Genomic DNA, 25,811 nt, shown 5'->3' on the forward strand with positions numbered 1-25,811 from the left:
ATGCCTTAACTCGAAAGACATGGTTTGTAAATATGAATATTAACAAACGGCGAAACGTTTTAACAAGCAATATTCATAATAACATTCCGAGTGTCATGAATGTCATCCTCTCAGCCTGCACTCTGTCTCTCACTCTCTTCCCCCTCCACACTCAAAGCTGGTAAATTAAGTCACATGATGCTGTGTTGCGCTCTCAAAATAAAAGCACGTATACTTCTGCGGTATATTTTTTGGGTGGCACAAATGGGTCTTCCCCCCCGTCCCTCTGCGGTTCCTAAGCACCTGGGTGCAATAGATTACTCCCATTAGCTGCGTTGTTAGCCACCTCATACTTTCTCTATATTACAAATTAAAATGCATAAAAAAAGAAAGACGTATGAGTTATTGTCTTAACAGGGAATGTGAATGTTAGGCAGAATTACCCAAAAAGGGCAGTTTCTCTTTAAAAATAAATAGGTTTGTTTTTTTCATGCCTAACATTGTTCTCTCAAATTTCACTTAATTTAACTTTTTGTAACATTACCCACTATAAAATAATACAAATATGTATGATTTTTGCTGATATAATAATGGATCAATATTGGTATCGGCCAATACTCAAGACTCCAATATCGGTGTCATATCGGAAGTGAAAAATCGTGACACGTCTAATCCTAACCTCTTCTTCATGGCTATTGCTGATATTTCATTCACATCATGTGTTTAATGTGATGACACTTAGAATAATGCACATGTTTGATCCATTGATTATTATAATCAATGATAAAGTCAGTTAAAATATGAAAAGTAATTAAAAATCAATGAATAAGTGAAAAGGCTACTAGGGGTCAAAAAAACTGCGACAGAATTGGATTTCGTAAAAAGGGAAGAGGAAAAAAAAATAAAACGTGTTAAAAATAAAGATTAAAAGTAAATAAAATAATAATTATTACAGTTGATAATAAATAGAAAATGAAATTCAAAGGTAAATAAATAAATAAATACTGCAATAAAAAGTCTTACAGAAACTCTGTGACAGATTACATAATGATACCTTAGATACTTATAGTATTAAGGAATTTTAGAGCATTTTATTGTAGTTTTTATTTTTGTAACATTCATTTGATATAATTATTTCAGAATCAGAATCAGAATAGTTTTATTGCCATTGTTTGAGAACGGGTTCACAAACTAGGAAATTTTCTTGGTGCAATCGTACAACATAAAACACATATAACACAGATTTGGTAATAAGAGCTGTAACTGAGCTATCAGATCTTGTTATAGACTTAGAAGGAATGTAATATTCTTATCAATTGTAGGTGCATGTTAGAGGATATACGTTCTTTCTTTAGGCTATTATCCTAAGCATTTCATTAGCTGATGAAAAAGCCTGCTCAAGTTTATATGCCGTTTTCAAAGAATTGCAGATTAATTTTCCAATGGTGCAAAATGCAAATCTTGGTCATTTTACTCAGAATTTCGCAATATATCTCAAATTTCAGTACACTTATTTCTAAGTAAGTAAATAGATCTTGGATAAAAATGCCTGTAGCCAAAAAAAGTATTTGTCGTCACAAATGAGCGCTTTCAACCTTGATATCAGAGTTCCACTTTTTATAGTTAACTCCTTAAAGAGTAAATTGTAATGTAATGTCGTCGTAATTTAACTGGATGTAATTTTGTTAACCATGTCAAAATAAATTAAAACTTTACCAATTCAAATAATAATGATAAGTTCCCACATACATTTTGAATGGGTGTGTTACCTGTCGCTAACCTGTGGCCTGGAGCCTGTGACTGACTTTTTGAAAACGACTTTAATAAATTAAGTGAATTAAAAAAACAACTCTTTTAACATTGGCAGTATGCCAACGAAACATATGCTAATATTACTAACAGCTACCATGCTAGCAACGTGCAAGGATACCATGTGATGTGTTGGGGTTCTTTTTTGTCCCGAATTAACCGTGGCAAAATTAGATATTAAAGAAAAATAAGTATGAGTAATAATGCAATGTGAAGGTTAGGCAGTGTAATATTATTAATAATAACATGTACCTGCCTATTTTTGTTGCATTCTTTAAAGCACAACTTCTGTTCTGGTTGTCAGGAGGGATGAAATTGAAATTAGGATGAAAAATTACATAATGTCAATAATATGTTGTTATTTGTTGATTTCTAGGTGATCAGAGAACGAGACAATTTGGGTAAGCAGCTGCTGCAGCGCAACGAAGAACGTACGCTCTTGTATGAGAAGATCAAGATCCAGATATCGATCATAAGCAAGAGGGACTTCCACCACAATCAGAGAATGGAAGACATCCGCCTTCTCAAGCTGGAAATCAAAAGGCTGAGACGTGAGAAGAACATCCTGGACAAGACGGTGCCCAACACAGACGAACTGAGGTGAGAGAATTAAAAAAAAAGTGGCAAGGATAGGATAGCATTTATTTGTCCCCCACTGGGGAAATTATGTGGTTGCAGTGTGGCTACAAAAAGTCCACAAAAATAAGGTAAAAGCCCCGCCTTCCGCCCGGGTGCAACTGGGATAGGCTCCAGCACCCACCGCGGCCCAGAGAGGGACAGGCTGTAGAAAATGGATGGATGGATGGATGAATGGATGGATGGATGGATGGATGGATGGATGGATGGATGGATGGATGGATGGATGGATGGACATGCAAAAAAGAGGGAAACATCAAAGGACATAAAAGAAGCTCAACCACACAAAGAACATTCTTTGAACAGAATTTGATGGTATATTTACATCAAACAAACATATTGGTAAGTCGTGTACAGTAGAATACAATTATTTTATCATCAGATAATTGTACAAGTTTCAAAGACACCATTTTTTTTTTATGTTGGTTTCTTTACACTGAAAGTGACAGAATATCAACCAAAAAAGGTAAAGGAAAACAAAAAACAACTGGGCAGAGTAGCCAAAAATTGTACTCCATTAAGATTACCACTACTTTAAAGTAATATCCATCCATCCATTTTCTACCGCTTGGGACTCAAGGACTCAACAACTGCAATTTAGTGCAACCAGGGCCGGTTCTAGGCAGGCATATATGAGGGGGCAGTCAGAAATGTGAAGGGGGCATCAGGTGTACACACTGTTCCATCATGCTCCATCACTTTTTTCTGTGATAGTACAGTAGTAACATTGCCTTCTTCATTGAATTTGCTTGTTAGCTACAGTATGTGTCCAACTCCAAGTGGATTGTGTATCGTGTGTGTGTACCGTTCAAAAGTTTGGGGTCACCCAAACAATTTTGTGGAATAGCCTTCATTTCTAAGAACAAGAATAGACTGTCGAGTTTCAGATGAAAGTTCTCTTTTTCTGGCCATTTTGAGCGTTTAATTGACCCCACAGATGTGATGCTCCAGAAACTCAATCTGCTCAAAAGAAGGTCAGTTTTGTAGCTTCTGTAACGAGCTAAACTGTTTTCAGATGTGTGAACATGATTGCACAAGGGTTTTCTAATCATCAATTAGCCTTCTGAGCCAATGAGCAAACACATTGTACCATTAGAACACTGGAGTGATAGTTGCTGGAAATGGGCCTCTATACACTTATGTAGATATTGCACCAAAAACCAGACATTTGCAACTAGAATAGTCATTTACCACATTAGCAATGTATAGAGTGTATTTCTTTAAAGTTAAGACTAGTTTAAAGTTATCTTCATTGAAAAGTACAATCCTTTTCCTTAAAAAATAAGGACATTTCAATGTGACCCCAAACTTTTGACCAGTAGTGTATATATATATATATATATATATATATATATATATATATATATATATATATATATATATATATATATATATATATATATATATATATATATATATATATATATATATATACGTGTGCTCCATGTTAAGAAACTCGGCTTCAGCTGCACCATGTCTTGTTAGTAAACACAACCCCCCCCCCCACCCCCTCCCCACACCCATACCCAGACACACACAGCGCCTCTTCTCTTATCCCTGTTGTGACACAGGAAGAATCAGAAGGACGACACTGCAACTCTCCAATAAAACACACTCAGATCTTCTGTTTTTAGCCGATACTACATTAAAAAAAAAACGTTAAATAACGCAGTAACACATCATGTAGTAACGGTAACTGAGTTACTGAATATAAAAAAATTACGCGTTAGATTACTAGTTACCGCCAAAACTAACTTTGTAACGCGTTAGTCCCAACACTGCTCATCAGTGCATCAGTTGGGGACGTCTCTGCGCTGCTGACTCAAGATGATCCCCTGCTGGCCCCACTATGGACTGGACTCTCACACTATTAACTAGATCCACACAACGTCCATTACAACTGTCACCAGGGGGGTCCTCACATCTGCAGTCCACTCCAATGTTTCTCATTGTATCCCATTGGGTTTAATTTTTTCTTGTCCTAATGTGGGATCTGAGCCGAGGATGTTGTTGTGGCTTGTGCAGCCCTTTGAGACACTTGTGGTTAAGGGCTATATAAATAAACATTGATTGATTGATTAGTGTATCGTGTACCTATTTCAGCGAATTTCTCCGCTACTGCCGATAATTTTGTCAACTTGTCATATATTAATTTTGAGACTATATTAAAAATGTACTTTCTCAACTTCAAAAATTTTGATTTGAGTGGGCAAGGCATTTATTTGAGGGGGCTCTTGCCCCCTCTTGCCCCTACGTAGACTGCAACATGTTTTCTGTGCACTAGTTGGAAGTTTCCAGCTTGTAGGCTGAAGTGTGAACATTTCTACTGACACAGATGACAGTGTGTCATACAGCTGTTCTTTTTCTTACTTTGTGAGGTAAACATAAGTGATCGTCTTGACTGCTTGTCATACGCCGGTATGTCACTTTTTACAGTTTCGGGGCCGCCGAAGTGCGGCCATGTGACTGCCGGGCTCCGCCTGATTGGTGAAATGGAGTCAAACATCACTAGTGCTTACATTGGATTGGTGACACAAAATCATGTGACAGTGCCCGCTGGATGAAGTCGCTCTAAAGAGCCAAATTAATGTGTCTTTGCAAGCAGTAATCAATAGATTATAAATACATATAATGATGCTGTATCAATCAAATAAAACTCAATGTAACAAAGTAAAAGTAGTTTCTTTTTCACAAAAATACTCAAAAGTCAAAAGTATGCCATGCCTAAAAATAGCTGAAGCTGAATTTGAAATCCGATGGCTAAAATAGAGACGCTGCATAGGTGTACGCATCATTATCCGATTATTCAACGAATCGTTAAAAGTCCATGACTAGTCTACAATCAAAATAACTGTTGCTAGCAGCCCTAATTAGGAGTACTTTTTTTTGAAGGGACAGGACTAATTTGTGTGATTTATGGGTATGGGACCAAATATTTATTTCCCTCAATCAAATGCAAAATCATTAATAACATTTAACGTTTTAACTTTTAAGGTTTTTTTTGTCTTTTTCCTGGTCATGTCACATGTTGGCATAGCAAATTTCCTTATAGAGCAAATGAAAATAAAATGAAGCAGTTTTGTCCACCATGAAGTTTAAATAAAATATATGGTGTGACAATATTTCCAATTATTTAAATCAATTAATGCGTTTGTATTTGTTTTTTGTATGCAGTGAGTCTGTTTTGTTTAACTACACATCCAGGGCTTCAAATATTAATAAGTGTGTGTACGCACAAAAACCTGGCGTATGCCCTTTTTTAGTAGGATATCCACACAATTCTTAATACATAAGGCCCCTGGTTTGTTGCAGGCGAGAAATGTTTACGCTGCAGAGGGAGCTGGCCAAAGAAAGGATTCGGAACGGCGTCCTTGAAGAGCAACTAAACCCCATAAATATTCACCGATGGAGGCGACTGGAGGTGAGTCACTTCTTTGGATTGTTGGTATGAGCTTTCTTCAACTAGCAATGTTGGATTTATGTTTACAAAAAGGTAAATGTCAAATGATACGGGAACAAACGATCGCACCCCGAAAGGTACTATGACATACAGTAGACGCCGAGACCTTTGTTTGAATTTGTATTTTAATTTTTTTTTACTGTTGAATGTAAAGAATGACAGTTGTTTGTTGACTCAATCCAAAAAATGAATGTCTGTGACAGGGCAGTGATCCCTGCAAGTATGAACTGATCCAGAAGGTTCATACTTTACAGAGAAGACTCATCAATAAGACGGAAGAGTTTGAGGAGGTGGAATTCTTATTACAGGTAACATTCTTGTCATTCCTCTTTTTTCTTAATGGACTGTTTTTGGCTTTTGCAGAGTCTTTTGTAACATTTGGTTTATGGACCACTTTATGTAAAACACTAATCAATTTATTATTAACCATCAGGAATGGACTTATACCATCTTTAATTTGAAGTGGAGTGGTAATTGTTTTTGTGAAACCTAGTTTCCACAAATATTCATTAAAATTAAGCTAGTGATGCAGTAAGTTGAAAGATGCGGACACATTTGTTACTGGATACTTTGTAATACTCTTTTTCTACCTTGGATATTTTGTATGTGTAAGTAATAGGCATCTACAATTGTCAAATACTTGTTTATTTTGACAAATGTGCTGTTTTAGACTGCAATATTGTTCAATTAAGGACACTTTTTTGTATGCTTGTGTGCTTAGCTGTTGTGTAGTTGCTACCTCCAAGTAGCCTATAGCCTACCATGTTTACCGTTGGTAAATTACTGGACTAAAATAAAGAAAAGACCAACTTATTGGAGGACATTTAGATGTTAACTGGATGTCCAGCTTTGTACAAGTAAACACGCTGCAGGACTGCTTGTACCAGAGATTTTAGATGCAAACCGATATAGTCCCATACTTGTTTTTTGCTAATATCCCTATCAAATCAGGTCATCCCTAAGTGTATTGCCACAAATAGAGGCAGAAAGAATGTCAACAAAACTCCAGAATGGTTACTTTGTATTTGATTCAGAGTATTTAATCACAAGGCAAAACATGACTTATGTAGTATTTGTAGAATAAAACCTCTTTGTTGGCAAGCACACATAATCAGTCGGTCTGGATTTTCTTCACTTATTATGCTTTTTGCTAAATGTTTTAAGCGCATCAATTTTTTTTTTTTCATCCATTTGGTCTAACTAGGAAAAGGAGAAGCTATATGTGGAGCTGCAACAACTTTTGGCTCGGCAGCCTGGCCCAGAGACACTTGAACAGCTTCAGCATTGCCAGTGGACATTGAGGGAAAGGACCAAAAAACTTATGGTATTCACCAATTTCTTGTATGAAATACTCAAGTCTGTCATCATCTGTGTTCAAATAGAAATATTTAAGGCCACAAAGACACTTTAAATCAGTTGTATTTCTAGTAACTAGTCGGTCAAACCACAAGCTATGTTTGCTTTTAAAACACCACGGACACAAATGACCAAAACGAAAGGAGGAAAACATTTTCTTGTACATCGCCTAAGGAGAGGTGGGGTACACTTATAATATTTCATAATAATGTACATCATATTTTCTGATTGATAGTTGTCTGTCTTCATTTGTCTTTGTTGAGACTTTAAAATGCTGCCAAAATGCTAAATCTAGTACCCAAATAGTGAGCTGGCTAATCAACAATTGACGTGGGCAACACATATTACAACTGTAGTACAGAATACAGTTCATGTTTATTTAGTAATACGCTAAACCGATATAAACACAGAAGTGCAGTTTCTCCCCTCCTAATGCATGCCTGCTCCCGCAGCCGTTTTTTTGCACAGTTTACAGAACACTGTTGTTTGTTATTTCTGTGACTATGACCATTGTTCCCATCAAAAGGCTCCTTTTTCCCTTTGCTTATCCATTCTTGCCCGAGATGCCGACGCAAGTCACGTAAAGTCCACTCACCCCAACTCTATGTTAGGTTCGCTCATTGTAGCGGAGGTCGTGACCTAAAAAAGGCAGGACATGGCAGGCAGCGTGCAGGTAAATAAGTATTTAATGTTTAAGTACAAGAACAAAAGATAAAGTGCAGCGGTAAAAAAAATAGCACAGGGGAAGCTGTGCATGAAAAGCTAAGCTCAACTGAGAGCTAACAGAAACATAAATAGAAAAAGGAGCCCAACACATACTACTGACCAACACCCATAAGCAATCATCCCACACCAATGTGACTGGCTTAAATAGTGCCCAGGTGATGGGTAGCAGCAGGTGAAAAACATAATTACTAACCACCCCCAGGTGATGAAGACAGCCCCAAGCAAAAGTGCAATATATTTATCTGTACAGTAATCTATTTATTTATATCTGCACCTTATTGCTCTTTTATCCTGCACTACAACGAGCTAATGCAACAACATTTTGTTCTTATCTGTAAAGTTCAAATTTGAATGACAATAAAAGGAAGTCTGAGTCTAAGTCTAAGCAGCAGTGTGAAGCCAGTGCAGGAACAACACAAACAGAACAGGAAGTGGAAACAAAATAAGAGCACAAGAAAGGAAAGGAACCAAAGACACAGGAAAAAACATCCCAAAACTAAACAAAGAATGGCCTGGCCTAACAGATTGTAACACTCTAAATATGAATGCGAACAAAAGGACGCTATGTAGAACAAAAGTAACATCATTCTATTATCAATGGTGAATTATCTTTCTATACTTGTATGGTCTCGGTATGCTCATTTTGGCCAAAGTTTAGTTTATTATTTGTTACTGGGACAGTACATACTAATAATAAACATTTATGTCAATATGCCAGAGTTAGCCAAACAACAATTTTTTTTGCCCGTAGTCCCTAAATGACACATGATGGCAAATAATAATGATTGTGCGACTGAAATTCACTTTAATAAGCTAGGGATGTAACAGTATCAAAAACTCTCACTATGATATTACCATGATACAAAGGCCATGGCACAAATTTATTGTGGTTATATTGATGCTTGGTCTCGCTGGCATCAAATATATTTTCTGGGTGATAGGTTATCAAGTACCTTATCATATTACTTATGTTCCCCGCAGTGCAGTGTCACCAAACTTTTTTTGCATTTCGTACTTAAAACTTGAATGACAAATCCATTCAAACTACAAGTTGATTCAATATTACTGAAAAATAAATCTGGGTCAAAACATCACAAATTTTGACCAGCTTTATGTGTCGTCTTGTAAATGCTCCTGATGCCTTGCAGTACGCAGACCAAAGAGGTTGTGTTTTCGTAAAGGTTTGTTTGTCTGTTAGGAACATAAGTTGAAATGCTATAGACGAAATTGGATTAATATTTTAGGAAAAAACAATCCCGTCTCTCCCCTATAAGACCTCCCACACACAGACCTTGCACGCTCAGGTTATGCAGGGAATTTTGGAAAATGCCATTTACTTTTCAGACCAGCCAATTCAAAAGTGCAAAAAGAAAATCTACACTGACCAAGTTTTCATTTTGGAAACGGATCAGACTTACATCAAAGCACCCGGACACAACTCTCGCTTTGGTTGTACAGAGATTGGATGGCCCTCAGCAGGGTTCCCCTCACCCCGTACTCCCTCAGCACCTCCCACAGGATCTCCTGGGGGACCCGGTTATACGCCTTCTCCAAATCCACAAAGCACATGTAGACTGGATAGGCATACTCCCAATTGTTACTCTATGCATGTTTGAAAGAAACTTAAACAGCAACAACAACATATTGTGGTGATATGCAGTACTGTATACTGACTGGTCAGTAGGTGTCAGTAACATCCCATGGATGTCGATACAGCCACAAAATAGATATAAAAAGAATACAGTCTTTAGTTTAAAAGAAAACAGACTCAGTTATTAGAAGCTTTTTCCACCTCAAAGAAAATAGCTAAACCAAATAAACAAATAAACACGGTAGAGATTGCACAGTTTATTGAGGTCCTTGGATCCGGCGCAGTGCAGAGAAGACATCAAACATGACTAAATATAGGAAGAAGTAAAAGTCAGAACAAACGATCCATATGTCAGCTTGGGACCCTGTGTTGAAACTAACCCCTGGGCAAGGTGGCGCATCCTGACTGACACTTAAATGTGAATTTTGAATTATTTGTAGGGGTTTTGTTTTGTTTGAATTCTTAATGACAGTGGCATTTTATTTTATTTCAGTATGTAATTTTCTTATTGTTTTGAATTACAAGGATATTTTGTTTGAAATATAATTGTGTTAAAGCTTATGCTTTGACTGACCTTAAGGAATAGACTTTTCACCAATTGAAAATTAATTTAAGATTTGTATTTGAACACAACAACAATAGTAGAGCACAGTTATTAGGGGTGTAACAGTACATATATTTTTAATCAGATTTTTCAGTACAGAACTTTGGGTTTGGTACAGACGCGTAGAAGTGGGAGGGGTTCATGTCATCTCATGTTGACTCGGTAAACAAATGCAGTGCAGCCCAGCCTTTTGAGTTTGATTCATTTTAAAAAACATTTACGCAAATACCTAAGCCGTTTAACATTTTGCTCCCTTACTGTACCCAAAACGAACCAAAAACCGAGGTACGTACCGAACCGTGATGATGGCATACTGTTCCACCCCTTATAACTATAGTCTGAATTGATAGTACTTTCTTTTGCAAGTCTTTGTTATAACTTGACAGGCGTTGACTGCAGAGGTGAGAGTGCTGGATGCAAAAATGATTGACTACAAAAGTGAAAATCAAGGCTTGAACACTGAGATTACAGAACTCAAGAAGAAGTACTTCAGTCAGAAAAAGCAACAAAGGTAAGGTGTATCACTTATATTGAAATGTGGAAGAAATCACTTCGTACATTTTTTAAAGGTATTTCTTAAGTTGTATTTTTGTTGTGCAGTTCCCATAAAGTCAAAATGAGGAATAGTTGCAAGTTGCAGCCAGCAGAGCACAGACACTAATATCACCAATACATAATCCCTGAACTTCTGGCTGGGGTGGATCTTAAAAGTACAAACAACAGTGGACTGTTTGTGTCCACATCCCTTAAACTGGCTCACTTATGTCTGCATTAGTCAGAAATCTAATTGAAATCGAAACTAGTCCTTGGTTGCACATTTATTTGCGACTTTGTCCTTAAAGAGCAATAGGCGATAAGAAAGTATTATTGAACCCACAGAAGGTTATTGCAACTGGATAAGAGTATCACATGTGAATATTCTCATTCATCCAAGTCATTGTGGTCATAGGACATTGAATCCATTGCAACTGGATTTTTCAAGTTGTCTTAGAAAATGTTTTTCCTCTTACTTCAATCAGTGTTTGTCAGTTCATGTCGGCGTGACTTCACAGTGTAAATGTGGAACTTGGAGCCAATCTATGTTGACATAAATGGAGTGCTTATCAAAAATAAACCTAAAGAAAAGTCCCTGCCCAGCTGGACCAAACGCACAACTGTCCATCGAGTGAGTCACTTTAATACTGATCATGATACATGCAGCATGTTATGTTTGTTATTACAAAACCCAAAACCAGTGAAGTTGGCACATTGTGTAATTCGTAAATAAAAACAGAATACGATGATTTGCAAATCCTTTTCAACTTATATTCAATTGAATAGACTGCAAAGACAATGTATTTAATGTTCCAACTGAGAAACTATTTTTTTTTCAAATAATCATTAACTTAGAATTTAATGACAGCAACACATTGCAAAAAAGTTGGCACAGGGGCATTTTTAACACTGTGTTACATGGCCTTTCCTTTTAACAACATTCAGTTAACGTTTTGGAACTCAGGAGACCAATTTTTGAACCTTTTGAGGAGGAATTCTTTCCCATTTTTGCTTGATGTACAACTTAAGTTTTTCAACAGTCCGGGGTCTCCGTTGTGGGATTTTAGGCTTCATATTGCGCCACATATTGGGAGACAGGTCTGGACTACAGGCAGGCCAGTCTAGTACCCGCACTCTTTTACTATGAAGCCACGCTGTTGTAACTCATGGCTTGGCATTGTCTTGCTGAAATAAGTAGGGGCGTCCATGATAACTTTGCTTGGATGGCAACATATGTTGCTCCAAAACCTGTATGTACCTTTCAGCATTAATGGCGCCTTCACAGATGTGTAAGTTACCCATGTCTTGGGCACTAATACACCCCCATACCATCACCGATGCTGGTTTTTTAACTTTGCGCCTATAACACTCCGGATGGTTCTTTTCCTCTTTAGTCCGAAGGACACGACGTCCACAGTTTCCAAAAACAATTTGAAATGTGGACTCGTCAGACCACAGAACACTTTTACACTTTGCATCAGTCCATCTTAGATGAGCTTGGGTCCAGCAAAGCCGGCGGCGTTTCTGGGTGTTGTTGATAAATGGCTTTTGCATAGTAAAGTTTTAACTTGCACTTTCAGATGTAGCGACAAACTGTAGTTACTGACAGTGGGTTTCTGAAGTGTTCCTGAGCCCATGTGGTGATATCCTTTACACACTGATGTCATTTTTTGATGCAGTACCGCCTGAGGGATCGAAGGTCCATAATATCATCGCTTACGTGCAGTGATTTCTCCAGATTCTTTGAACCTTTTGATGGTATTATGGACCGTAGATGGTGAAATCCTTAAATTCCTTGCAATAATTCATTGAGAAATGTTGTTCTTAAACTGTTGGACAATTTGCTCACGCATTTGTTCACAAAGTGGTGACCCTCGCCCCATCCTTGTTTGTGAATGACTGAGCATTTAATATAAGCTGCTTTTATACCCAATCATGGCACCCACCTATTCCCAATTAGCCTATTCACCTGTGGGATGTTCCAAATAAGTGTTTGATGAGCATTCCTCAACTTTCTCAACTGTCTTTTTTGCCACTTGCGCCAGCTTTTTTGAAACATGTTGCAGGCATCAAATTCCAAATGAGCAAATATTTGCAAAATATAACAAAGTTTACCAGTTCGAATGTTAAGTATCTTGTCTTTGCAGTCTATCCATTTGAATATAGGTTGAAAAAGATTTGCAAATCATTGTATTCTGTTTTTATTTACGATTTACACAACGTGCCAACTTCACTGGTTTTGGGGTTTGTAAATGACTTGACTAAAATACAAGAAAAGACTAACACTGTATGCAAATTGGACATTTAGGTATTAAAGGTGAACTGTACTTTTTGTGAATTTTGCCTACTATCCTTATGCATTCTAATTTGTAATAATCGGCAAGTTCTAGGTGGCTCGCAATGCAGCTAATGGGAGAAATGCATTCTTAAAAATGCAACCAAAAACCGCCAACAATACTACATTCATGTTCCACAACCTGATGCATGTATCATGATCAATGTTATAGTGACTCACTCAATGGACAGTTTTCCATTTGATGCAGCTGGCCGGGGACATTTCATTCAGGTTTATTTGGGGTAAGCATGCTGTTTATATCGGCATAACGTGGCTCCAAGTTCCACATTTTCACCGCTTGCTTCAACGTTTCACCCTTCTTTCGTGCTCACTTCTATAAGCAGTAGTTCATCCTCCGTATGTTCAGCTTCAAAAATATAAGGTTGTGAATCCTCATTTGTCCAAAAACAGTCGTGTTTGTTGTCTGTTACCAAGTCTGCGAGGATTTGAACACACTTGTGTTTGTTTCCGGAAGTAGAAACACAAATTGGTTGCCGAAAGTCGAAAGCGCGTTGCAAAGGAAACAGAAATAAATGCGCTGAGGAAATAAGTTTCGGTAATGCATAAAATGACCAAGATACGGTAAATATTGTACATGTTACATATTGTTATGAACGTGTCTGTTACTACATTATATATAGACTTGCAGTGTGTATATAAAACCTCAATGGAGAGTTTTGAAGGGCACGGCGGTCGTGCTGTAATGAAACAACTGGAAATGTGTGATGCATTACATTGTATCGTATGCAAGTTCGAAATAAACTGAAACTGAACTGAACTGAATAATATATCTCATTAATAATAAATTAAATTTTTTGAAAAATAAATGCACCTTTTTTCTATAGTGATCCTGTTCTTACAATGAATTAAAATAATTTCTTAGCAAAAAAATAAAATAATTAATAGTAGAGTGGCATTTGTTTTGGACCCTAAAAATGATTCCTTAAAAAAAATTGCAATACGTTTTTGTCCCCCGCACTTTTTAACGCTTAAAAATTATGTTACGCATTGAATGGAGACAAGTCAAACACTAGCACCAGGCGGAAAAACGGCAGCTTAGGCTGAATATTGTCACCTTAAGTCCGCTCACAGGCTCATGGATTTGGTTTCTGGGGCTGCCGCATCCTGTAAGGGTTTATATCATCTTTAAAATCCTAATAAAAAAAGACAGGTGTGTTTTTGTCTCTCATAATTATTGTGAAAGACAGGCAACATTTCAAAAAAGTGCAGTTGCCCTTTAACTAGATGAAGTACTGTTTTGTATCAGAGCTTATATCGAAGATTCCTGATGCAAGCCGATATCATCCGATACTTGTTTTTTTTTTTTTGCTGATACGGGACCAATAGTCAATATCAATATCGGATCGGGACGCCTCTACTATCTACTAGTCACAGTCTGCCAGTAGCATTTACGGTAGAATCTACATTAGCACACAGTACAGTAGCATCCTTGTTGATGAGAACGCCCCTCAGCGGAACCAAAGTCGACCCCTTGTGTTTACCTTACAATGGAATTGTAGGTACTAGAGTTAACTAGGACTTCACATAGGAAAAATGGCAAGAGAAAACTACTTTGGGAATATGTTTTAAATGCTTGTAAATGTAGTTGTTGAGGCGTATGTCATTGTTGATTTTTTGTTATTATTTTATTTATATATTTTATATATATATATACATATTTTGAAAATCAGTTTGATGTCTGTACTATTTGTGTTTGTTATCACAGTGAGAAGGCCAAAAGCAAAGTGGAACACTTGGTGCTACCTCAGCTGATCAACAAGCCACAATTCACCGGAGGAGGCTTCAAATTTGACGAACTTTTCGGATGATAATTATATTTTTATAGTTTGTATATAGGTGAATATCACTGCAATAATACATTTTTTGTCAAAAGACTTTTCAAGTAAATGTGACACAATCTCCAACCCTTCAAAATCAGGCTTTGTTCCAAAAGGAATTTTCCTGATAATGAATTGCATCCACTTGAGTTACAGTAGTTCCTAAACTTACTATTGACAAACATGTACTGTACATGTTAACATAATTTAGAAGGGGGTGTTCTAAGAATTAATAAATTATACTTTTTGTGGGCTGATCCTAAGCCGCCATTATTTCAAGTCTACATAGATGTCGTTGGCACAAAAATAACAATAACACATTGAGCACATCTATTTGACACTGGGTAAGTAAAAACAGTGGGTTTCACTTTTGTCTAATAACTGTGTGGTGTATCAGAATTTAGACTTCAAATCCTCTTATAAATATGCTGTGGCAGTCTAAAAGTCAAGAAATGATAAAACAATATGTTATTATCACCTGTGCAAAGCTGGTTGCTAATAAAATAAAGTGTAATGTTTTAAAACTTTCAGTAGAAGCTGCACAGGCCACGGACATTTGTACATAATGCATTGGCGTGAATTCAATAGTGATTATCTTCTGAATCTTGGTGGTGGTGGTGGGGGGGGGGGGGGGGGTTCTGTGGGTGTGTTCGGCTTCTCCCTGATTCTTTGGGTATGGCTTTGCTGTCCAGAATTTCTCAACCTTGACCCGGCCGGTGCTGTGTGAGGCGCAGCCTGCTGACATGTTTGTGTGTTGCCTTTCTTCCTCTCTCTAATTTTATTTTTCAATTTTATTTTCATTTTTTGTGAATTGGAGGCTGGTTTTGCCCACAGGACCTGCTTGTCCTGCAGATGTCGGCGTCCTGGGCTACCACAGCCGGGCTGTGGGTCTGGCGCCCCAAGGTCCCGGTCCTCTTTGTTCTGGGTGCCCCCCTCGGTTAGGGCCTACTGGGTCTAGTGCAGGTGCATCCCCTGTCACGGTCTGTCGATGTGCCCTGTTATGGCATGTAGTGGTGCTGCGCAGCAGCCGGATGCTGGCGTAGTTGGTGGTCTCCTGGCATATCTTTGTTTTTTATTTTATTTACAGTATTTATTTTTTTAACTCTCTTTTCAGAAGTATGTGTCGGTGTGTTTCTTCTTCTTATTTGTTTATGTATTTGTTCCCCTCTTTCAGGGAGTGACTCCGCTAGGGCAGATGCTCGTCGCATCTTCAATGTCGTGATCTTGTTGGGGTTGGTGGTTCCCGTGATCTCTTGCTGGACCATCCTGCTATGGCTGTCTTGGGTGAGGCGGCCTCTGCCGTGCTCTCCTGGGAGGTGGTTGGGCTCGTGGGTTTTCCGGTCAGTGATGGGGTGGGGTCTTTACCCTTCCGGGGTACTCTATCTACTTTCTGCCTGCGTGGAGTGTGGTCTCTCCGTGACTTTGGTGCTGGTTGTCTCTTGCTTCTCCTGTGCCTTGTCCTCGGCCAGGCACACCTGTCTGCAACCTCCGAATGGCCTGCCTGTCGGCCCAGTCCTGGTGGGCCCTGTTGCTGTTCCTCGTCACCCGGGCGGCACACCTGCTGTTTTGGGTGGGGCTTTCTGGGTGGCTGGGATGCGTGCTTTGCCTCACATACAGGGTGACAAATATACATACATACAAACTTACATACATTCATACACTTTGCACACATTCACACACTCACACACATATGCACACACACACACATACACACACAGTACATACATACACACACACACTGTACATACATGCATACACAGTGCACAAATTTACATGAAAAATTCACTAAACATGCATCCATACATACAGTACATACACATGCACATATACATACATACAGTACATACATACATACATACACGCTCATGCATACAAACAAGTGTCAGCACACACGCGCAACACAAATCATTCAGTCCTGTAGTAGAATATCAACCTTTCTTTTTAAAAAGCATGTTACATGGTAACAATGGTGCTGGTTTGGGGATGCCAAGCACCAATTAATTAAATTGCATGGTGCATGGGCGTGCTATCAAAAGACATATATTGTTATAAATTACAATATTGTGAGAACTACATTTGGAAAAAGAAAAAAAAAAACTTTAAAAAAAAGTCAGTGGATTTTACGGTAAAAAACTGGCAATTCAGTTGCCAGTATTTGGTAAATGGTACCATTTTTCAATTTACAGTAATTCGGTGTAAAAACCACCACCGATTTTCTGGTAAAATTCTGTTGACTGAGCTTCCAGGTTCTTACAGTAAAATCTTGGGATTTATTTTTTAATTTTTTTGGGGAGAGAAGATAACTGAGAATTTTCATACGTTTTAGACACACGTTAATGTGTCTTGTCCCTAGATGCTTGCATCTAAAATAGTCAATAGGCTTCACCAGGAGGTGAGCATGATCCTGACTTTATCAAAGTGCAGTAATCAATTAAGGTTTTACGATCATTTTATTTTGAAAGAGTAACACTAACTGAGGGAGGTTTTACCATGGTTTATCAGTCCAATTGGTAATTGGTACACCTCTAATATGGACCAACTCATCAAGTCCTGGTCCACATTAATAAAAAGTGCCTGCTTATGTCGTCATACAACATAAGAGTGAAAGAGGTCATTGCTATGAAAAAAAGTCTGTTTATGTTGACGTGTTGTAGAATTGTTCACTTCATTTGAGTGTGTAAAAATGTATATTGTTGTATGTTTTAACGGAGAACGATGGTGATGTGTCTCATATTCATGTAAGCATCCAGGCCAGTGGTTCTCAAACTTTTTTCACCAAGTAACCACCTCAGAAAACACTTGGCTCTCCAAGTACCACCATAGTGACCAACATTGAAATGCAGTAGCGTAGTAGGCCAAAGTATTCATTAAAAACAAGGCAGAGGTTTTATTGAACAAGTATATTGTTGGCTTCTGTAACATTACACACAGTTTGAAGAGTAACACTGTGTTTGAGTATAGGAAAGTCAAACACTTAGTCAAGTGTTCCTTGAGCGTACCACTAGATGGAGCCTGCGTACCACTAGTGGTACAGGTCCCCCAGTTTGAGAATCCCTGATTTCAGCTAGTTAGAGCGCTAGCTTGCTTCATCAGTAGATGAGCAGTATCACTGCTCCGTGAGTTTACCGAAGTGTGCAATAACGGTTTTACGATCATTTGGATTTGAAAGGGTACTACTGTTGCAGGTTTTACCGGATTTGCCATTGATAACGGAAATCTTTACATCCCAAATATGGACCAACTCATCAAGTCCTGATCCACCGTGTTCCTCCCAGTACTAAAAAGTGCCCGCTTAAGTCGACATACATGTTCGGCAGCTTAAGTTGACATAAGTCAAAGAGGTCATTACTCTGAAAAATTGTCCATTTATGTTCACGTGCCATAGTATTGTTTATTTCCGTGTTTAAGTATGTTTATTTGACAGTAATTAGGTGATAAGGCCACTGTAAATTTTTACAGTAAAATTCTGGCAACTGAGCTGTCGCTTTTTTTTTACCCTAAAATTTACAAGATTTTGTTTTCAGTGAATTTCCATACGTTTGAATGGCAAAAGACGGGAATGTGTCTTGTATTCATGCTAGCTCGTTATCGCAGTGGGCAGTATCACCATTCCGTGAGTTATTAAAGTGTGCAATCATGATTTTTATGATCATTTTGAAAGGGTAATTCTAAAACTGTGGAGGTTATACCGCGGTTTATCATTGATAACGGTAATTGTTAAACCGTGTTCTTCCTATAAGGCCTACTAAAAAATTGCCAGCTCAAATCAAGTAAAAAACTTAAAGGCCTACTGAAACCCACTACTACCGACCACGCAGTCTGATAGTTTATATATCAATGATGAAATCTTAACATTGCAACACATGCCAATACGGCCGGGTTAACTTATAAAGTGCAATTTTAAATTTCCCGGGGAACTTCCGGTTAAAAACGTCTATGTATGATGACGTATGCGCGTGACGTCAATGGTTGGTACGGAAGTATTCGGACCCATTGAATCCAATACAAAATAGCTCTGTTTTCATCCCAAAATTCCACAGTATTCTGGACATCTGTGTTGGTGAATCTTTTGCAATTTGTTTAATGAACAATGGAGACTGCAAAGAAGAAAGCTGTAGGTGGGATCGGTGTATTAGCGGCTGACTACAGCAACACAACCAGGAGGACTTTGAGTTGGATAGCAGCCGCACTACCGTGAGTACAGCTTTGGCTTCCAAACATTTGATCGCTTGCCCGTACGTGCGTGTCGCTATGTGCATGTCACGTACGTAACTTTGGGGAAATATATGTTTCTTGCCGACTCTGATGGCTGCTGGGGTGTCGTCGAAAGCTACAACGCCGTCCCATAGCTGAGTTAGCTTCAATGGCGTCGTTAGCAACAGCATTGTTAAGCTTCGCCAAGCTGGAAATTATTAACCGTGTATTTACATGTCCATGGTTTAATAGTATTGTTGATCTTCTGTCTATCTTTCCAGTCAGGGGTTTATTTATTTTGTTTCTATCTGCATTTGAGCCCGATGCTATCACGTTAGCTCAGTAGCTAAAGAGCTTCGCCGATGTATTGTCGGGGGGATAAAAGTCACTGTGAATGTCCATTTCACGTTCTCGTCTCTCATTTTCAAGAGGATATAGTATCCGAGGTGGTTTAAAATACAAATCCGTGATCCACAATAGAAAAAGGAGAAAGTGCGGAATCCAATGAACCCTTGTACCTAAGTTACGGTCAGAGCGAAAAAAGATACGTCCTGCACTGCACTCTAGTCCTTCACTCTCACTTTCCTCATCCACAAATCTTTCATCCTCGCTCAAATTAATGGGGTAATCGTCGCTTTCTCGGTCCGAATCTCTCTCGCTGCATTTTAAACAATGGGAAAATGTGAGGAGTCCTTCCTCCTGTGACGTCACGCTACTTCCGGTACAGGCAAGGCTTTTTTTTATCAGTGACCAAAAGTTGCAAACTTTATCGTCGATTTTCTCTACTAAATCCTTTCAGAAAAAATATGGCAATATCGCGAAATGTTCAAGTATGACACATAGAATGGATCTGCTATCCCCGTTTAAATAAAAACATTTCATTTCAGTAGGCCTTTAATTTCTCTGAAAAACGGTCTATTTACTTTGATACGTTGTAGTATTGTTGACTTCATTTGAGTGTTTAAATGTTTTAATGAGGAAAGACGTTGATGTGTCTCGTATCGGCGGCGTGGCGAAGTTGATAGAGTGGCCGTGCCAGCAATCGGAGTGTTGCTGGTTACTGGGGTTCAATCCCCACCTTCTACCATCCTAGTCACGTCCGTTGTGTCCTTGGGCAAGACACTTCACCCTTGCTCCTGATGGCTGCTGGTTAGCGCCTTGCATGGCAGCTCCCGCCATCAGTGTGTGAATGTGTGTGTGAATGGGTGAATGTGGAAATACTGTCAAAGCGCTTTGAGTACCTTGAAGGTAGAAAAGCGCTATACAAGTACAACCCATTTATTTATCATTTATCCATGCATCTAAGCTAGTTAACGTGCTAGCTTGCTACACCAGGGGATAAGCGGTATCACCGCTCTGTGAGTTTAACAAAGTGCGGTTATCAATTAAAACCATACGATAAATGGAATTTTAAAGGGTAATACCAACAGTTGGAAGAATTACCACGGTTTATCAGTAATAACCTGCTCTATTACCTGCTCGGTGGCCTTGTGGTTAGAGAATGAGAATGAAAGGTTGTGAGTTCAAACCGGCCGAGTCATACCAAAGACTATAAAAATGGGACCCATTACCTCCCTGCTTGGCACTCAACATCAAGGGTTGGAATTGGGGGTTAAATCACCAGACTAATTCCCGGGCGCGGCCACCACTGCTGCTCACTGCTCCCCTCACCTCCCATGGGGTGGAACAAGGGGATGGGTCAAATGCAGAGGGTAATTTCACCACACCTGGTGTTTGTGTGACTATCGTTGGTACTTTAACTTTTACTTTAACTTTAACTTTAACGGTAATCGTTAGCCTAAGCCACTTTTTCTGTTAGCATCAAACACTTTTTTCACTCAATCAGATACATGTATAACCTTTATTTCATGTCTTTTTACATTCTACTCCCTTCGTTAAAATAAAGCCACCATAGTTGATAACGTAAAGCTATTGCCATCAGCAGGGGATGAAATAGTTGCTATGAGCGCACACTGCAAAAAGTCAGTGTTCAAAAACAATGGAAAAAAAATACTAAAATTAGGGGTATTTTATTTGAACTAAGCAAAATGATCTGCCAATAGAACAAGAAAATTCGGCTTGACAAGACTTTCCTAAACAAGTAAAATGAGCTAACCTCAATGAACCCAAAAATACCTTAAAATAAGTATATTCTCACTAATAACAAGTGCACTTTTCTTGGTAGAAAAAAAAAAGAGACCTTTTTGCTCAATATGTTGAAAAATATTCTTAAATTAAGTAATATGCTAGTGCCATTATCTTGACATAATGATATGCGCTCGGCATTACATTTCTTGAAACCAGCAAACTTATACTAAAAAATAATTTATTGTTCTTAATAGAAAGGCAACAAGGCAACCGCTTGTTACTCTTGGGGTCTCCTAGCCGCTCAGGCAAATCATATTGTCTAAAAATGCATTTTTCCATCGATAACATGACATCATCACGCCAAGTGCGTGCTCTGTCAGTCAATTAGTGTGCATTTGTACAGCCCGGCCCCCGGCCAACATTTTTTTAATTGTAATTTTGAGGAATTTATCTGAATGTGCATGATATTGTTTCAAACAAAATTGTTTGAAGTGTCAAATGTTAAATGTTTAAATATTAACTGTCAGTTTGCTGTACTGTGCCAACTGTACTACTATATGAGTACGTGTTTTCTATAGTTTAATTGAAAATAAAACAGCAAAGTCCATTTGACTGTCATTTGTTTTAATTATGTGTCAAAATCATGATTTTTTTTTTCATGCTTGAAATAAGAAATTATTACTTTAAAAAAGTAGTTTTATACTTGTGAGTGTTGATGACACAGCTTTGCAACACTTGATATTCTAGTTTCAAGCATGTTTTACTCAATATAGGTCATACAATCTCAGCAACAAGCTGTAATATCTTACTGATAAAACAAGTAAAACACTCTAACATAAAATCTGCTTAGTGAGAAGGATTATCGTATTAGACAGAAAATAAGCAAATATCCCCCCTATTTGAGACATTTAATCTTACTTACATTTCAGTTTTTGCAGTGTAGGGAAGTGTAGTGTGAGTATGGTAGAAGTATAAAGCACACACAGGATGTCATACCAATATCAACGCACCATCACATTAGCATCAGCAAGTTGGGAGGTTTATTCATGTCTTAGCAGCAAGTTTGAATGTCGGTGAACAAAGACATACACTCTTCAGGGATGAAAGAAACAATGTCTGCACATTATTATTATTTTCCTCGGTCACAGTTTGTGCTGTCTCTCCAACTTTTGTTCTCATGGCGGAAGAGAACAAAAAGTCTCTCGCATGTTGCGTGGAAGCGACGGAGAGCGACCATGTGGGACTGTGGAGTGATCGCATCCGGGGGTGAAAGCGCCGGGCGGTACGGGCCACGTCTTGCAATGGCAGCCTCGCTCTGGCTTCTCCCCGTCAACAACTACTTCCACCGCTCGTTCATGGCACTTATGTTCAAAGAGTGACAGGGAAATAAACATTCACATCACAAAATGCGCTCGTTGCGCTCATTTGAAGGCGAGCACAGTCGTTACATTCCTGGTGGAACGCAATACCGCGGCATCGGAACGTACCTTTTGGTGTTTTCAAAAGAAAGGAAGACTCTCTGAATTTGGATGTACAATATTTCCAAGGTGCAATGGGATCAAAGAGAACATTTTATATGAAGAAGTATGTTTAACCCATAAGAAGCCAACACTTTCAATGTGTTCTGTACAACTTTGTGCTTGACTTGAACTCATCGAGGCAATGAGTGACGTACAGTTGGAACGGAGGATTCATATGGCTCCGTTTGTCGCGGTTTACCCGACACATGGAACGTGACGAATTGGGGGAGCGCACTATCCGCTTTAGCCGCCAGATGGCAGTAGAGTGTTGAATATATTCAAATTTGTTTTGCGGCAATTCCAACGTGGCGATTTCCATCATTTTTCAGCTGACTGCATTGCAAAATGATTAACCCCGGACCTTCCTCTCACGCGAAATCCACTGGGAAACGTGGCCATATGAATCCCTTCCATACTGTCGAAGAAACAAAATAACAAACTAGCTCATCTCCTTGCCTACCATTTTTTTTAAACCATTTAACTATTTTAATTAGGGGCGGGAAAATGACAGATTATTTGATTAATTAGGATTGGGACAAGGCTAAATCCATGGACAAACGTCCAAATATCGATTACTTAAAGGGGCTGTTTGGAATATTTATGCGGCTTCCTACAGGGCGCTAACATTCCAATGAGTTTCAAGCGTTATATCTCGCCCTTTTACTGCCCTTTTACTGCTTTTAATACTTACTGTAGCTAATGAAGTACACTATGTAGATTTGTATTTCGTTAGGTAAGGATAGCAGGCGGGCGAGTTATGATTGTTTGTATAGTCTGTTGCAACAACAAAAACGGCAAATCGTTAGTTACCAAACAAATTCTTCGGGCCAACGATCTATTTTTATTCAGTATATAATTAGCGGTTGTAAAAAATATATATACATCTGTAAAATTCTGTACTGTATGTTCCGGTAAACCACTAAAGGTAACATAAAGGTGGTGTTATTGTTGTATATTTTGGTTTAAAAAATGTAACTTTGAGCAAGTTGCAAAACAGCATGTGAAATAAAGTATTATAAAGATTAGGGATGTCCGATAATGGCTTCTTGCCGATATCCGATATTCCGATATTGTCCAACTCTTAATTACCGATACCGATATCAGCCAATAACGATATTTACAGTCGTGGAATTAACACATTATTATGCCTAATTTGAACAACCAGGTATGGTGAAGATAAGGTCCTTTTTAAAAAACATTTAAAAAATAAAATAAGATAAATAAATTCAAAACATTTTCTTGAATAAAAAAGAAAGTAAAACAATATAAAAACAGTTACATAGAAACTAGTAATTAATGAAAATGAGTAAAATTAACTGTTGAAGGTTAGTAGTATTAGTGGACCAGCAGCACGCACAATCATGTGTGCTTACGGACTGTATCCCTTGCAGACTGTATTGATATATATTGATATATAATGTAGGAACCAGAATATTAATAACAGAAAGAAACAACCCTTTTGTGTGAATGAGTGTAAATGGGGGAGGGAGGTTTTTTGGGTTGGTGTACTAGTTGTAAGTGTATCTTGTTTTTTATGTTGATTTAATAAAAAAATAAAAAACGATACCGATAATAAAAAAAACGATACCGTTAATTTCCGATATTACATTTTAAAGCATTTATCGACCGATAATATCGGCAGGCCGATATTATCGGACATCTCTAATAAAGATGGTTCTAAAATGTGGAACTAGCACGCGGAGAAAAAACAGGCAGTAGTAGAGGAGAAATCATCATATATAATACTAATAATACAACTATCCCTCGTTTGTTGCTGTTAATTGGCCTGACAGTAGTTAATTTCCACGAATTAGAAATTATTATTTATAAATCGAATATAGCTAGTAGGGTTGTCCCGATACCATAATGTATTTCGATACTTTTCGATACTTTTCTAAATAAAAAAAATGGCATTATTGGCTTTATTTTAACGAAAAATCTTAGGGTACATTAAACATATGTTTCTTATTGCAATCCAAGAACAATTTTGTCCTTAAATAAAATAGAGAACATACAAGACAACTTGTCTTTTAGTAGTAAGTAAGCAAACAAAGGCTCCTAATTAGTCTGCTGATGTATGCAGTAACATGTTGTGTCATTTGTCATGATATTATTTTGTCAAAATTATGAAGGACAAGCGGTAGAAAATGAATGATTAATCTACTTGATCATTTACTGTTAATATCTGCTTATTTTCTGTTTTAACATGTTCCATCCACACTTATGTTCAAATGTAGTAATCACTTATTCTTCTGTTATTTGGATAATTTCCATTAGTTTTGGATGATACCATAAATTTAGGTATCGATCCGATACCAAGTAGTTACAGGATCATACATTGGTCATAAAGTCCTTGTGTGTCTAGGGACATATTTACTGAGTTTATAATATGATTTTTTTTAAGAAGGAAAAAATATTTTGTAATTATAAAAAATATCGAGGTAATCATTGTATTATTGACTGGATACGCTCTTGTACGTGGTATCATTACAGTGGATGTCAGGTGTCGATTTACCAATGGCGTTTGTTTACATTGTTGACGTTGACGCCGGTGAGCTATTGTATCCTCCTACAGTGTGTAGTGAAGCATGTTTAGCTATTCCTCGTCCTGCAGAGATGATACTTTTAAGAAACTTACTTTATTTGTCGCCATGGAGGCGAGGATTAGTGATTTAGAAGTAGCTAAAACACTGCAGACTGTACAAGGACGTTAGCCGCTAGCTAGCTAGCCATGTTTAAAACACCTCTTGCTGAACGACGTTTCAGTGTTATAACTTCACCTTTGTCGTTAGTTTTTAAACCAAAATGAGTCCGTTCTCCCTTTTCTGTCTCCACACTGTTTCTGTTTGTAAGTACGCCGTGATTGTGCGTTGCCGAACATGCTCCTCTGCTCGTAAAACCAGCAATGTCACGACGTGACGATGACACGCCGTTGTGCCCGTTAAAAATGTTTTAAAAAAGAGAACCGGTACTTTTTATGATTCATCACTATCGCGGTACTTTACTATACCGGTATACCATACAACACTAATAGCTAGCGCATAAAAACCCTGTTTACGACCTTGTAAATATGTTTTTAACATTATGAGACCCTTTTAGACAGGAAATAACACCCACATCCAATATAGTAATGCTGCCTGA

General features: G+C 38.0%; 1 protein-coding gene across 1 annotated transcript in view; it reads left to right on the forward strand.

Moving 5' to 3' along the window:
* The window catches only part of cfap58 (cilia and flagella associated protein 58), a 35,332-nt gene extending 19,917 nt beyond the window's left edge, over positions 1–15,415 (forward strand). Inside the window, exons 13-18 of the mRNA XM_062046427.1 lie at positions 2,165–2,388; positions 5,737–5,845; positions 6,088–6,192; positions 7,089–7,208; positions 10,548–10,672; positions 14,757–15,415. Coding sequence (XP_061902411.1) covers positions 2,165–2,388; positions 5,737–5,845; positions 6,088–6,192; positions 7,089–7,208; positions 10,548–10,672; positions 14,757–14,859 — 786 coding nt within the window. The 3' untranslated portion in view covers positions 14,860–15,415. The remainder of the gene's footprint in view (positions 1–2,164; positions 2,389–5,736; positions 5,846–6,087; positions 6,193–7,088; positions 7,209–10,547; positions 10,673–14,756) is intronic.
* Positions 15,416–25,811: the final 10,396 nt, after the last annotated feature.

The sequence above is a fragment of the Entelurus aequoreus genome, linkage group LG05 (assembly GCF_033978785.1).
Source record: "Entelurus aequoreus isolate RoL-2023_Sb linkage group LG05, RoL_Eaeq_v1.1, whole genome shotgun sequence".
In the NCBI taxonomy this organism is placed as follows: Eukaryota; Metazoa; Chordata; class Actinopteri; order Syngnathiformes; family Syngnathidae; genus Entelurus; species Entelurus aequoreus.